The following is a 16588-nucleotide window of genomic DNA, read 5'->3' as shown; positions in this document are numbered from 1 at the left end:
CTGCATCACTTCGGGCTTTCCTCCCACATTAAGCTGACACGCCGTGATATAACTGGAATACTGTTAAAAGCGGCGTTAAACCCAACTCATTCACTCACTGTTTGTATGTTAGATTTCATTTTTGAGCAGATTACAAGAAACGTTCATTGGTCTATATTTAGGCAGGACTAATTTCTAAACAAAACTTTACCTTCTCTTACAGTGTAACAATATTCATATAACAAAATAACAAATGATAACTGGACAGCAGTAGTAACTTACCTTATATAGACCTTGGTTCATTGATGAAATTTCATATGTAGCTGTGCATGACAAGACAGAAGAGACATCTGTTAACCAGAGCTGAGACCTGATCTTATGCTGACTGTGCTAAAAGGAAGCTTGAGCATCACGTGCGTTAGGGGACCGGCGCAACGTGATTAGTCGTTAACATTTGTACAAGACGGAGCGAAAAGCATCGTTTTCCAGTCTATTTTCCACTTGAAAACTCGAGTTTTTCCGTACACTTTCTGGACGTTCACCAATTAATCAATTTAAATGAATTTTTAGTCGTTCTCCCGGCAATTGCCCATATACGAATAAGATCGTTTTTTGCAGTGTTGGATAACCAGCTGTGGCCGGAAATGACTTTACGATCGTTCATTTCTGGTGGAGATAGTTTTCCAGGTATAAATTGCATTATTAAAACACTCATAAACATATCCATATCATGCCAAGCGCATATAATATTTCACTTACAACTGTTTTGAATATAACCTTGAAGCATGAGTTGCTTTATTAGGGGATGTTATATATAGCCTATTACCTCATCTTTTCCCAGACTAAATCATCAGAATATCACTATGGAGGCCCACGGGCAACTTATGAAATAATGTTTAGTTGCTGTTCCTAAATTGTGACTCCTTTAATGTTATGCGTTCCGGGCTGAATGCACTGTCATCAGTGTTTCTCTTTCAATCGAATGTAGGAGAGTACATAAGCAATCTCATTAAAACCAGATCTTAGTTCTCGCTATAAGGTCTGATTTCAATGAGATTGGTATATAAGAAATGGGATACCAGACTAATAGTTCTGTTTTCACTTTCTGTCCGGAAAAACAGCGCAGCATAAACGACAAAAAACAATTAAAACATTAAAACGTCAAAAATAAACATAATAAGCTAGCAATCGGGCATATGGTTGAAGATAGCCGAACATGAGAACACGCTGTGGTGGAGCTTGGGTCATACATTTTTTTCTGAACTCTTTAGAGTTATCTCCCTTCCTAGAGCAGACGACGATTCTATATACAAGGGTAGGCCTAGCAGAGGGTACGCAAATCTCCCTACTATTCTGTTAAGGCCGTTAGGGTGACTTCAGACAGGTATCCGTTACACATTTTGTTTATTTTATATAGCCAGTTGTTAGCTCAAGTCATATTGGATTTTGGATTTCCAACAGAGACAAGGGATTCCGCTTAGGCCCCTAAAGGTGAGCTCGAGGTGAAGCCTAGCAGAGGTAATCTTTGTGTGAAGTCTTCAAAAGCTGCAGGCTCATGCTAGCTTAATCAGTTACTGTTCGGTTGACAGTCTGTTAAAGTCATTGAAAACACTGACTATCTGGGGCTTAATCTGTATAGTTGCACCATAATATGGGAACAATTATCTTTGAAACATGTCAAGATGAAATTGTATGTCTGTGGACAGTAATATGTATGCCATATATATACCTGGATACACAATAATTTTGAGTTGCTCTTTACCCTATTGGAAATAGAGCAATTTCTAAGAACAATATTATTGTAAAATTCTTGTTAGAAAAACTTGTATTTGTAAATTGTATCTGCATAATCAATATTTCATTAGATCTACAAAATATTCTCCTAACAGAATTATGACAATGTTTTTTTTAAACTTTCAGTGTCATACCACAGAAAATGCATAGCAAAACATTTACTGAACCAGTGGTTCTGTTTGCAAGCCCCCCTCCTCTTGAAGAGCTGTGTGCCATCACAGTGACTCTATCTAGTGGGATAACCTTCTCACAGATAGCTTCTACCTGGCAACCACAGATAATGAAATGCAGGTGCGGGGGAAACCAGATTGCCAAATAAATAATATAAAGGAAAATGAGTTATCAGTGACATAATACCAGTCAGTTTTTAATCTTCATGTGCACTTAAACATGGATATAAATGAAGACATTCACTACTGTAAGAAATGTTATTTTTCAGAAACAAAATGAATTATTCATTATATCTAATTGTAATTGTAGTCCTTTGTAGACTCTAAGAATCACAAATAGCTCCTTAATATCTTAATGGAAGTCACTCCTTTTACTGTTGGTTTAATTAGATTTTGTAGTTTATGAACAAAATTGTTACCAGAGGTTGCAATGTATATTGTGTATAATAGCTCTGTTTATGATCTTTATCCTTATTATTAAGGATCCTTATTGATTTCTGCTACAGTTTATATGTGTCTGACTCTAAACAGGAGTATACACCATTGGTCATATCCAACTAGTCCAAAGCTCACTTCCAACCAGTAGTTTATGTAACATAACAAGATTTTGGCACAAAACAACTCGTTCCTCAGCGGTAGAAACTAACAGTTTTCGTCCACTAGTCCTTATAAAGATAACATATAGCAAAACCTTTAAAAAGGGCCAATTTCTACTAGTCCTTGTGATACCTTAACTATTGGGCAGTTTGGCAAGGACTATAGGACAAGTGCCAATTTCTAAGGCTGGTTCCTGTAGAGTTTTACTAGTCATGGACCAGTAACCATGTCTGACCTTGCTAGAGATTGCATAAATCTATTTTCTTTAATAGAAAGGTTATGATAGCACCCCTTGACATTCCTCTTTAATATCTGACACTGATACTAACATATAACTTAAATGTAAATGTTCCTATTTTCAGAGAAATTATTTTTACAGAGCCAGATATTCTTGCTACTCCTGCATTTGATGTAGAAAATTGTTTCAGTGTTGTACTGCAGGTACGTAGATGTTTTCAAGACCTAAAAGCTGTTACAATTTATGTTTTACCTGTATGAATTTTAATTTAAGGTTCTCAAAATTGTATCATTTTTTTTTTCTTACAAGCTCATTTGCATGACATAAACTAACTTACTTGCCTAAACTGCACTTGCCAAGTCTTAAAGGCCATATAATCTCTCTCACACACACACATACTTGCTCTTGGTTATAACATAATACTTTCTTTAATTGGCCTAAAAACATCTTAAAAAATAGATTTAGTGCTCCAAATTGTGGTACAAAAATTATTTGATATATTCCAGTGTCATATTTAACCGTTTTCATGATAAATCTGAATGTGTTCAGCTACTTGCGTGCTTATTCCATATGACTTTATCTTTTCAGCAGTCCTTGTTTAAGACAGGAAGATTACAAAACAGATTTCAGAAGATTGGATTAGAGGTGATTTAGATGTATCAATAGTTGTATAAACCTATTTGTATTCAGGTCCAGGTGAGGTATTGTGTAATAAACTGGTACTGATATCAAATTTCTATTACCCAACCAACACATTATTTTATACTGCAGAACTGTTTCTTATATCATTCAGTGTTGCACAACCCATTTGAAGACTTTAAGTTTGTTAGCCAGCCAAATTGGTCTGTTTTATTGTCCAAGTCAAAAAATAAATTACCCATTACCAACTCTGACCAGTTAAGTTTCTGATGATATGGATAGGATTCATTCCAATTATTCTTAAACATTCACTCATTTGAAGAAAGACCGGGTTTGATAACTAGCTAAATAAGTCAATATTAAGGTTAAAGGTGATGTTGGAAAACTAGCTTCCCATCGACAATGTTAGCCAGTAATTAGTCAAAAGTAATGAGTCTGAGATCATATAATGTATTGCTGGCCTTGGATTGACTCCTGGATGATAACTTCAGCAAACACTGATGGAATCAGAACAAATTCAAGTTTTGGAAGTTAATGTGAACACAAAGAATCTGTGAGAGGTGAGCAGGGGGACATCTACACGTCAACTTACAGTATAAATTGTATGGTGAATATCTGGAGCAAGCCTTTCATAGCTATTTTCTACATGAACAAATTCATCATAAAATTATTCATGGTTTGATTCTGAAAAACAAAGTGAATCACATCATACAAGTAATTAGCCTTCTTAAAGTGCAGATGTCTATGAACTATGATCTTACAACTGCACTCAACATGATGCATTATTATTGTAATTGACAAGAACCTCTGTTCCTCAATTATAGACAAGCAAGCCCTTCCGTGTGACCCCTGCCCTTTACCAGTCTTGTCTGAGGTATACAGTCACGGCCAAAATAGCCCCCACTTGGAACAAAGCAGGAGAGTGGATGGTGCAGGGTAAGAAATTATATCTAACTTATCTATATCACTGTTAAAGAATAACCTTAGAAATCAAAGGGTCGTTGTCATGAAGGACTTTAAGTTCCAGTGGTTTTGTTAGGGGACAAATGGGATTAGGACATGTTCATGTTTTCAGTCAACTTTTGATAGGATATTCTTCTATAACATTACCAATTTTTAGAAGAAATTCTGGACATTTAGGATGACAATGAGTTAATATCCTAGAATATTAACCGATCTGAAACCTTTACGTTCCCTACACCATGTCACCAGACAATTAAGGTTTTCTTTCAGCCTTATCAGAACTGAAATCGAGACCGCAACATAATTCTGACACACTTTTAAACAATATGTATTTTATTTTGTTGTTGCATATATATAAAGCATTTATATTGCTGATTACAGCAGAGGATCACTCACTCACTCACTCACTCAATTGGTTTATCACAGGGATAAGAATCGAAAGAATGAAGATTAATATCATTTTAACACCTTTGCTGTCACAAAAACACTCTGACATTTTGTCGTGTATCTAAAGCATAAATATTGCTGATTTCAAGGATAAGAATCTAAGAAGCAATGAGAATAAATATTATGTGTTTCTGTTATGGCCATATTATCTCACCATTACAGGCCGTGACTTTCTCACCCACACTGGTTATGCAAATGCAGTGAGTAAGTATACTTCCTTTTTCCTTTATGTTCATCTGTCACAAACAACAATAGCATGAACTTTAAAGGACTTTCCTGTAGCCAGCAGATGCTACTTCAAGCTTAGGGACTGGTCATTTATTATGGAGGTGGGTAGGGGACATTGCATGAAAAAATGACACACAATTGGGTGGGGGCATTAGTATTCAGTTTTACAAAGAAAACAAAGAACTTTTACATAACTGATCTTTAAAAGTATTAAAACACAGGGTTAGAAACTAACAGTTTTCGTCCACTAGTCCTTATAATGATAACATATAGCAAAACCCTTAAAAAGGACCAATTTCTATTAGTCCTTATGATACCTTTACCATAGGGCACTTTGGCAAGGACTATAGGACCAGTGCCAATTTCTAACGCTGAAACAATAAATATCCAACATGATTTTTCCAGTTAACAAACTTTTCAGGTGAGGTGAAGACTCTTATGAGCTTGTTTCATCTTATTTATATCCAATATTGATTTTTCCAGAAATGAATTTGACAGTAAACAGTGATGAGCTGTTTGTATCTCTGTTGGCCACATCTGTCAAGTTTCCACCATTACAGGTAAACACTGTGTTATTGTGTTATGGCTATTGTTCTCACAGCTGTTCCTTTTTATCCCGCTAAAATAGTCACGAGTCCTTTATTTATCTTTTAGCACTGGCAAATACTTGAGTTCTGCATATCCATGAATAAAGCAAACAGATCACGCAAACAACACTTTTTGCTTTCTGTTCAAACACACAGTCCAGACATTGGTGTAAATCTTGAGGTACATGAAGCTCAAGTAGCACTGTTTTGTATATTTGTAGGTCTATATAAGGAGTGAATTATTGAGTTAAATTGTATGCCATGTGAATTAAATAACGAATACTCACTGGATCTGAGCCACTACTCTGTTCTTTATGACAGAGAAGCTGAAGTGAGCTGTTTGGTCTTTTTTTTAATAGGTGATTGATCTTGATGTTGACCAGAACTTCCTGAATTTATTGAGGATAAATCAACCTGACACAATAAAAGATATGTCTCTTTACAACTGTTGGTGTCATGTGTTGCCAAGGTAGGTAATAAATATTTTTTGTGAAGGTATATTGTTAATTGGTTACTCTTTGATTCTCTCCACCTGCCCGACTCTCTGGCAGATAATTTCAAGAATACTTACGTAGTCAGTTTCTTTATAACCCCTTGTAGATCCTCAAGTAATTGTTTGTATTATTTCAACTGAATCAAGATGCAATAGATGCGATTTGTCTCTTATTTTTGCTGTTGCGATTTTTCAATGTTTATAATGTCTGAATACAGGCAGGTAACTTTGAAGATGGGCAGGCAACACTTATGGGTCACCTGCCCGTCTGTCTTAAAATTATTTGAAACACTGTTTCTCACTCACTACTTTGTCTCTTAAAAATTCCTGTAAATACAATTTCCATTGTAGCATGAAGAGAGGGCGTGTCTGTAGTGTGAGTCGAAATGTGCCAGCTGATGGGCCTTTTAAATCCTATAGAGATCTGAAGAGACATTGGAAGAATACTGTAGGTATAAATAATAGATGTACATAGTTGACAGAAAGCTGCATGTATTTAAGATTAAGAATGTGTTTAATTCGATTTAAAACATATTGGTTATTAGAACAACAGAGACAGATTTTTATCCTAAAAACTGATAGTAGGGAAAAGATATAAAACTAAAACTTTCTTTTATAAAAAAACCCACCAACAACACTTTCAAAATAACTGTATTGTTACTATTACCATATTTTCTTTGTGTACAGTACACACCACCATTTTGTAGGTTCAGGGTTTATTTATTTTGAAAAATAAATGGTATCCATTTGCTTCTGGTGAAGTTTTTGCTGGAGATATAAAAAAACTGGCATAATATCAATGAACTGGCATAACAAGACAAGATAACGAGACACAACTATTTCTCTATTGCAGTTTTTTGTTGTTTTATATGACCAAAAGTGACTGGTAGATCTGTAAAGCAAGTAATAATAAGTGGTCTGGCCTATGCTAACATTAAATAATTTTCTTTCTTGACATGAGGATTCTTAGGTATAATAGGCCCCTGTTAGCCAATGCATGTCATACCAGTAATGCTGGAAGTTGTGTAACTTGGATTAATTATGAATACATGACACTTTTTATGGACAGTAGCTTCTTTTATTCTTTGTCACAACGTTTCAGAGCTACTTTTTGCTCCTTCATCAGGTGAGTGCATAGAGTTGATATATATCATGATATGTTTACACAACACAAGATGGGATGAATGTACAAGGAAAACAATAATATGCCAAAGCCTATGAGATAAGATTAATGTACAAAATTAACAATATAATGATGAGGCCAATCAGATTAACAGGAGATTAAGGAGCAAGAAGTAGCTCTGAAATGTCTTGACAAAGATTAAAAGAAGTTGCTATCCATAAAAAGCATCATGTATTCATGTTATACCAACCTATAAATGATTCTCTTGATTAATTACTTAACATGCCTACAAACTACAGGCTGCCAAGGATTCAAGGATTCATGAGGCTGCCAATACTTAGCTATAATTATGCTATGACATAACATAAGACTTACTCCATCTCTCTACTGTCTTTGAATGTTTTCAGCCACAAAACATATGTTATACCAGATATGATCAATTAATGTTTGGCATCTCTGTGGTTCAAGCTATAGCATCAATTAATTCATAGGGGGGCATGGGTAGTTGCGTCCTTTGGGCATGCCAGAAGCCTATGATTGTGGGTTCGAATCCCGGTTCGCACCGATTATGTTTCTAGGTTTGTCAGGACCATACCCGAGCTTGTGGGTTTCACCGAAGTGGTAAACGTCTGAGACCTGCATCACTTCGGGCTTTCCTCCAACATTAAGCTGACACGCCGTGATATAACTGGAATACTGTTAAAAGCGGCGTTGAACCCAACTCTCTCTCTCTCAATTAATTCATACAGATATGTGCAGATCTTAGTGAGGTACTCCAAAATAAATAAAATATTTGATATGTATGTAAGCTGCAAGAATCATGTTGCATTTAGGTGTTATTAAATGCAGATTATTAGGTTTATGTAATTTAATCCTGCATTTTGATAATTTGAAATGGATTTGCAAAGATTAGGATAGTCATTACTTGCATTCTGTTTCTAGTATGGCTACCGGCTACCGGACACAGAAGATGACATGATGTTCTACCAGATTTCATTTCGACAGAATGGAGGAAAACTTTTCACATATCCTTCTTCATATGAGTTAGATAAGGTTTTACATGATAAGTTTAATTGTTAATTAACGCTACACAAACAATACATATGTATCAGTCCTCATTGTCTTCTTTTAGAAATATTGGTGCTACAACATATTTTAAGAGATGGTGAAATTAGCGTCAGAAAAAGAGCCTGTCTACCAACCATAGAAAGTTTCATTAGCCATCCTCTCCTTAAACATATTTAGTTTTCTGAAACTTAATTTTAAAACAGAATATGTAAATGTTCACCTCAGTACTTGAACAGAGCCTTTAATCAATCTCAAACATAAGTCAAACCTGCTGAAAATACCCTTAACATTGATCACCTACCCCAGTGTATGTCTGAGAGCAGCAGATATGCAGAGAATCCCTCGAATTGACCCGAAGCCAATTCTCATTGCCTTCATTCAAGACCTGCACAGCAAACTACCATCCATCTGTGGCCATCCTCTGAAGTTCCTACCTAAAGTCAGATATGCCATTCCAGAGCTCTATGATAGTGGCCAGGTATTATTCAACAACACTGAAACTGCTTATATTCTTTAAGGACTTCCTTAGGGGGATCAGTTGTCCTGTAGGTTCTGTGACTTTGCTGATGTGATTAATCTTACCCAGATGGAGTGGGTCGTGGCTCATACTCTGTCACTAACTTACTCGGTCCTGATCAGCTAATAACAGGCGGCTATGGAATATTGCTGACTGCAGCCTTAAACAACAAAAACATCATCCACGATGATCAGATCTGTTCAGTTTGACCACAGAAGTCTTACTCTTATGTGTCTATCTGTACAGGAATTATTTAAAGATGCTGGTATGCTTTCGAAACTATATGCAACTGAAACATTCATGTAGAGTGTGTCTGTGTGTGAAAACATCTATTGTGTCAATTTATTACCGAAAATGAATAAATGCAGCTGAAAATCAGAGACTAAACATCTCATCGTCAAACATACTTTGTGTTTCAAGCAAAAAGTGATCAATGGACAAATGACACAACAGTATAACCCATCATTCTTGCCATTCCAAGTTGATTTATTTTTGCCTATTCAGTTTGCCTTGATTGGCAGCCAAATGAATTAAATCCAACTAATTGAGAACTCATGTTAGGCTGGTGGTTTATTGAACACAACGTGATTTGTGGAGAAAACATGTAGTCCTTCCAGATTTTCCCTGATCATAGATCTGGAATACTAGTGGCTATATCTGGACACTCCAAATGAACTTGGTACATTGTTCTTCCTTCTTCCTTGTACACATTCAATCTGTGCCAAATAGTTTTGAGACAACTAGCCTGATTATGGCTATTAGTATAATTTTCTATAGAATTTAGTGTTATTGGATGGACTATCATTAGCTGAGGTCACTAGACCAAACAGAATGTTACTCGACTCAGGCTTTGGACTTGTGGTGAAAGTTGCAGACAGCACATTACCCACCAGGCCTCCTTTCCACATCGAGATCTTTGTCCTACGACTTTCGTAACTCCAATACTCTAACAAAAACATCCAATAGTTGTAGATCTAAGATTGCGAAACAAGGCCCTGAAGTACAACCTACAAACACTGACTGTAAAATACATGATGAATATTTCTGTATGTGACATCTTGTTTCAGGCCAAAAATGGTGCTCATCCAAACCTGTCAAACAAGAACCCTCATCCCTCATCTGTCCCTCTCCGTAACAGTAAGGATCTATCACACATGTATGTTCACAAACCTTACGCCCCCATCACTGCACAAGCAAACAACCAGCTTTCCCCAGCCGAGGGAACTCCATGTCCCACTGCTTTCTCCCAGGCCGCACCAAGAGATGACTCACAACCTTCATCTGTGTCAAGCCAAAGATCAACATACGATGCCAGCAGGCCTGGTAGCTCAATGGCTTCAATGCTAGCAAGTCATGTAGCCACCTCTCAGTGCTTATATGACTCTGTAGGACATCCACAACAGCCAAGAGTAATTCCTGATCAGGCTCCAACAGTGAACACATTAAATGGTGATTCCTACATTGCATCACAGAATTCCTCAAGCAGTTCCATTAAAATTGTTCCAGTTTTCAGACCCAAGGCATTCAAATGTTCATCAGTGTCCAAGGTAGCTGCTACACCCCGAACAGTGCCCAGGTTCAAACCAAAACCAAGGCCAGCTTCCTCAGACTGCCAAACATCACGCAGTGATACCAAACAGGCAGTTGTTGATAAACCAGGGTCATATGATGTCTGTTCTAAACACAGTACCTCACAGCCCATTAGAGGCACCATTGCAAGGAAAACAATTCCATCAGTTTATCAGGCAACTGAATGCTCTCACATCAAACCAAATTCAACCCCACAAAGACCTGACCCAAAGACCCCTATTGCTCCGGTACCCAGGCTAAGTGTATCATCAGGAAGTCCAGCCTATACTCTGCAGTCCACAAGTGTGTTCAACTCGACAGACTTGGTGCAGGTTGTCACCAGCCATGACAGCAGTCAGAATGCTGAATATTTGAAGAGGAAAGCAAGTAGTGTAAGTTTACCATTACTCAGATCAGATACCATTTGTACACTGTTCATAAACAACCAATTGCTTACAAGCTTTGGAACAGAAAGCAGGTACAATAATAGATATACAGGTAAAAATGTTAAGGTTTAAAGTAACCACTAGAATTGCTTGTTTTATATTGAAGTGAAAATGCTCCAAAGGAGAAAATAGGGTGCATTCATTCTGTAGTATGTACATAAGGATATTTATTATGCCTCAAAGTGAGATTGACTAATCAGAGAGCAGAACCACTGACCCCACATGAGCCTGTATACCGTCAGTAAAATCCAAGATGGTTGATACTGACCTAATATGAGACCATATACCATCAGTAACAGCCATCTTGGATTTTCCAACATCCCACCTCACATATTTCACATGAATTTCTGGTACCGAAAGTTGTTATTTGACACTGTTTTGTGTTTTACTATCATCAGTTGTGATGTGCAAGGACATTAATCTGTTTTTTAGATCACATTCGTGACTTTATTGTTAAAGATTATAGTGAAAATTGTCAACAAGGTTTGGCCTCTATGATTTGAAGAGTAGTCTCCCTACAGTTGTCAGTGTCAAGTTTGTATTTTGACATGACACATGCGATATGGATACCAGAGAGTGTAAACCTTTTGGCATAATAAATTCGTTATGGTGTCTTTAGTTGCCGTATACAGTGTCATATTAGGTGAGCAGAAAAATATTGACGCCTCGCCCAATATTTTTCTGCTAACCTAATATGACACTGTATACGGCAACTAAAGACAACATGACTAAAAATATCAGTGCCAAAAACATTTGAGTCTATCAGACTGAACTTGGCACTCTGCACCAAGCACCGTTTTCACTGGATTGTAGTGTAATTATATGGACTATTGTCAGCAGAGGTAACTAGACCAGACAGAATCTTACTAGACTTATAAAGGCTTTGGAAGAGTGACTAAAGTCGCAGATTGGCATATTGTCTGACGTTAGTATCTTTTTAGTATTTTATAAAAAGACAATAAGGAAGATGAAACTCAAGTTTGATTTGTTATGTTCAACATTTATTTATAAATTTGAATCATTGAGTTGGATATAAAACAGGATGAGGTTGAGAGTTCTATGAAGAAACCACGAGCCAAGGCCCAGGTTCAGGATGTAGATGTGGAGATGATGGCCAGAGCTAACCAGGTACTGTAGGTCAAGACTTGAATCTTTGGGACACTCTTGCACTACCTGCAGGTGACCTCTAACAAGAATGTTAGAAGCGTTTGTTTCATATTTATTTTTTTCGCTCAAGATACATCCATATACCCAGTACATGCATCTTTGTTAATTTGCAGATAAAATAACATATCAGCAACAGCAAGAAATCCCTCAGCAATTACAAAAGTATTTTGATGTCTCCCACTTTGATATTGCTTGAATATTGCTTTTCCATATTCACTGATAAGGGGATTTCCTACAAGAAGCAATACTATTATTAATAAGGTAATGTTAATTTGTATTTATTCATTTACTGAAATGAACTTATGTATGATGTTATGTTTTAGCTGAACAAAGTGAATAGTGTCACTCTGTTGGCCTGGCTCAAAATGAAAGGTGTGCCATGCAAGACAAAAGACAAGAAATCAGACCTCGTCGACCATGTGAATCATATCATTCAACTTAACAAGACAGAAGAATAGAAATTAGAAGAGAAGGTATATTGAGATATAGTGCTTGTTCATAGATTTATCAGAATGAGTTAAGAAAGGATGGTCATCTGTTATAACATTATGCATATAGTGTACAACAGGGATTTATCTGCACATGCTCGGAGGGCAATAGTCAAGCCAAATCTGCAGCAAATGTCAGTAACAATTCCCAATGCCATCATTCTCAATTCCTAATAACACAAGATCATTATTTTTAAAAAATCCAATTTTGAAAAAACAAACGATGTTACATATTTTTCCCAATTTACCTGCCAAAGGCACTTTGTGAGGAATCCTTGGTAGAATACTTGATGAAAGACACATCACATACAAAGTCTTACCAGACATCCATGCATCATGTGATTAATAGTTAATGCCCACAGATTACTTTAGTTTATTGTTTAGAAAAATTAAAGTATAAAAAATAAAATCCTGCCTCAGTTTTGAAAAAAAATGGATGAAAATCTAATGACAAATATATTGTGGCCTTAACTGTGAAATTTTATGTTAAATATGTTGTTTATCAGAGCCTAAAAGCAAACTGTTTCGTTATACTTATTGAGATATCCAAGCAAGTTGTGTCATATGTACTTAACATGGAATGCTAACCACTCATTGAGGTATTCATGTACTTGGAAATCTTCACCTGTAATTATTAGGAACACAACAGAATCAGATTAAGAATAGTATTTATTTTATTGCATTAACAAACAATCATAACACTTTCTGTACCAAACACCAACATGAAAGCCAAGTCTTGTCCAAATCTCAGTAAAGTAGATTTCCAATTTGGATTGTAAATTGTGAAGTGGAAAACCTACTAGTGGTGTAAAAAAACCATGTCATTTGAAACTACTTCTGGCTTGATGGCATGGCATACTAGCCCATAGTGTTTCCATCAAATTAAAGAGTTTACAGTCACAGACCGCAGTTCACTGGGTCAGCATCTTGTTTTATTTCATAAATCACACATAGATACAATACCAGTTGTGGGACAACAAACACAACCCATGGGTAAGCCCTCATTACAAAATGAGCACTCAATTAATACTTGCATAAGACTTTTAACATTATCTAACAGTTCTTTAGATGCACCAATAAATGCCCAATTTCATGAAATCATGTATGTGCAATGTACATTTATGGTTTGGTATGTTTTGTGAATAAATAGAGAATACAATATACAAATCTTTAACTAATTTTCTGTGTCATTATTTGTAGCAGCAAGCAATAAAGAATTTCATTTCTGTGTTATAAAGTTAGGTGGTCCAAGGGGTTCCTCTATAGAATGATAAATCTAGGAACGTCGTAAGTCTTTCTTTCTTAACAAGAGGGTTATGGCAAGGCCCCTTTGACTCTCAGTCTTAACTTCAAACACCATATCATGATAGGTACACATGAACTGTATTGTCATACAGCACTGTAAAGATATCAATATCTGGACTGGGACAATATACCAACTGTGATCCGATATGTATCACGATACCATGCTCATGATCTGATACGTATCACGATACTAGCATGTGCTCTTATCTGTGGTACGAAAGGCATCTTTTTCACAGACAAAATGGCCACATACCTGTCACACTGAAGATTTTAAGTTGGCAGTGTCAAGTATGGCTCATTGGATGAAAATATTTACATTTTCACCACTAATTCACTTACTGTGTGCCTCTGATCGATAATTGTATCAAGAAGTAAAAAATCACGATCCACTGATGCATCGTCCCCATACTAATCAATATACAAACGTTAATGATTCAACTATGGTATATCAAAATATGGTTGCATCATGAGCATCAGGATTACAGATCGTACAGTGCAATAATAAATATAGTTTGTCTATACAGTAACAAACATAAAATGTCTATTTACACAACAACACAAGTTAACAATGTACAGTTTCCACACTAGGTCTCATTGTGTACACTACAGAGGAGTATTCATTTTGTCTTGTTCGAGATAATTGTACACATAAAGGTAAGTTCTCAACATTAGCACCTTCTTTGTAATGAACTGCGGTTGATAAGATCTGAGCAAAAGTCTACAATTGCATCATGGAAGCCCCCTCTTACAGTATAATGACATGGTTAAAAAACATATTCAGTCAAAAATTTCAAGCACTATTAAAGTTCCTTCTCATTTATTTCATGTCTTCTTTTTGTTAAACACCCGGTATAACACTACCAGTCATACAATCTGATCTGGCATAATCATGTCAGACCCCAAAATTCAAGTTGTGAACTTTGCACAACCATTGGTTAGTTGAATCATGGTACAATGAAAACTACTCTCCCTCTAAACTCGTTTCCAGTAACACAATCTTTAGTGTTTCCATCTTGCTGGAACTGAGTCAATTATACAAAATCAATTGTGCAAAAATACAGCCATAAATACTTTAAAAGTTTATCTTGTACAAGGAACTTGTTAATTAAGCAAAACAATCTGTGCAATCCTCAAATATTCAAACATTACTTCTATTATAACAAATCAATATTGCAACCAGTCACCAGTCCATAAATGGGTATATCCCCATTCTTGTAACACTGGTAATAATGAATGAAGAAAAACATCAGTACACTAAGCACTTCTAGAACATGCCTCTCATTTGTTAGTGGACTATGAATTGAATATACTGTTGCTACAGTAATGAGTAGCAGGTGCTTTCATTCACAGTCCCACATATGTATGAATTTACTCTCATTACATAAACATTTCCTGCTCTCACAACAGTGTTCAACAAGCAACTACAATGACTAGGGTCCTTTCAGGTGTGTGATATGAAAATGGAAAGATTAAACTATCTTAACTTACATTCTGTAATTGTTAGTCACAAAGTAACAAGTGTATATACAAGGTTGAATCTTATTAATTTAAGATCTTTTACTCTCATTTTGATACCTCTCTCCATCAAGATTTAACAAACCCTGCACAGGTCACTTCCAAGTTTCAAACAGCTAATAGCATGGAGCCTGCTTAATTAATCTTCACAGATAAACGTATGTGTAAGAGAAGATAGTCTACATGTGATATTAGACACAAACCTTATTCATTTCATTACCTTTTCTACTTGACCCCAAGTCATAAATAAAATGTAGGATCTATTAAGTCTTGAATGATGTTCATAAATAGCTGATGGTTATAAATAGGAATGTTGAAAATGAAAGACATGAGTGGATGCTGGGGAGACCTTAGTCGCAAAACATACAGACACCTTTTCTTGGTAGTGGGACAACAGGTCCACCACCTTAGGTGTTGTACAAGCTCAAAAGAACTGTGTTTCAGTAGCCTATGAGAGGACTTTGGTCTGTGCAGCTAGTTGTTGTGACATCAGTAATCATACAATAAGCTCATGGCTTCTGCTGCCTTGCATCTCACTTGAGGGGAAATATCCTTCAGCAGCAGTACAAGAGCTGAAACCATAGCAAAGTTATAGTGAGTGAGTGAGTTGGGTTTAACACAGCTTTTAACATTATTCCAGTTATATCCCGGCGTGTCAGCTTAATATGGGAGGAAAGCCCAAAGTGATGCAGGTCTCAGACGTTTACCACTTCGGTGAAACCCACGAGCACGGGTATGGTGCTGACAAACCTAGAAACATAATTGGGGCAAACCGGGATTCAAACCCACAATCATAGGTTTCTGGCGTGTCCAAGGGACGCATGTCTGCACAGTGAATCGCGGCGCTTTAGATAACTGGGCCACCCGTGCCCCAAGCAAAGTTAGAAGGTGAATGTTACCTCATTCAGGACAGACACACAATCTCCAATTTTCTCCTACTCTTAGTGTTCATTATCAGCATGCACATGCAAAACTCAAACAGAGATTCATCCATGAAGGGATAAACACCACTTTGAACAGTTTTAAAAAAAATATCACAGCATGACAGCTTGGTGTGCTAGGAAAGCCCATTCAAACCCATGATAAGTGAATTCTGGCCTGCCTTAGGGATACAACATTGTACGATCAGTTGCAGGGGTTGAACCAGAGGCCCTACTTTTCTTGTGGGGGCTCTTATAATTATGAGTGAGTTGTGTTTAACACTGCTTTTAACAGTATTCCAGTCATATCACGGCGTGTCAGCTGAATGTGGGAG

At 36.5% G+C, this 16588-nt stretch overlaps 2 protein-coding genes across 3 annotated transcripts in view; one reads left to right on the top strand and one right to left on the bottom strand.

Annotated features, from left to right (window-relative positions):
• Positions 1-1280: 1280 nt before the first annotated feature.
• Positions 1281-13687, top strand: LOC124112512 (uncharacterized protein C18orf63-like). The gene is made up of 14 exons (XM_046472667.2): positions 1281-1470; positions 1900-2064; positions 2903-2981; positions 3367-3423; positions 4242-4353; positions 4990-5031; positions 5539-5615; positions 6002-6111; positions 6487-6583; positions 8201-8283; positions 8624-8804; positions 9911-10804; positions 11900-11986; positions 12349-13687. Exons 2-14 carry the CDS (start codon positions 1916-1918, stop codon positions 12481-12483), a joined length of 2103 nt encoding a protein of 700 aa, XP_046328623.2. The 5' UTR covers positions 1281-1470; positions 1900-1915; the 3' UTR covers positions 12484-13687.
• The window catches only part of LOC124112511 (maestro heat-like repeat-containing protein family member 1), a 59381-nt gene continuing 55957 nt past the window's right edge, over positions 13165-16588 (bottom strand). For both annotated transcript variants that reach the window (XM_048397551.1, XM_048397552.1), the window contains exon 40: positions 13165-15905. In XM_048397551.1, coding sequence (XP_048253508.1) covers positions 15823-15905 — 83 coding nt within the window. In that variant the 3' untranslated portion in view covers positions 13165-15822. The remainder of the gene's footprint in view (positions 15906-16588) is intronic.

The sequence above is a fragment of the Haliotis rufescens genome, unplaced genomic scaffold, assembly GCF_023055435.1.
Source record: "Haliotis rufescens isolate VD_foot unplaced genomic scaffold, xgHalRufe1.0.p SCAF_17, whole genome shotgun sequence".
Lineage (NCBI taxonomy): Eukaryota > Metazoa > Mollusca > Gastropoda > Lepetellida > Haliotidae > Haliotis > Haliotis rufescens.
This window is presented reverse-complemented; position numbering and strand designations above follow the sequence as displayed.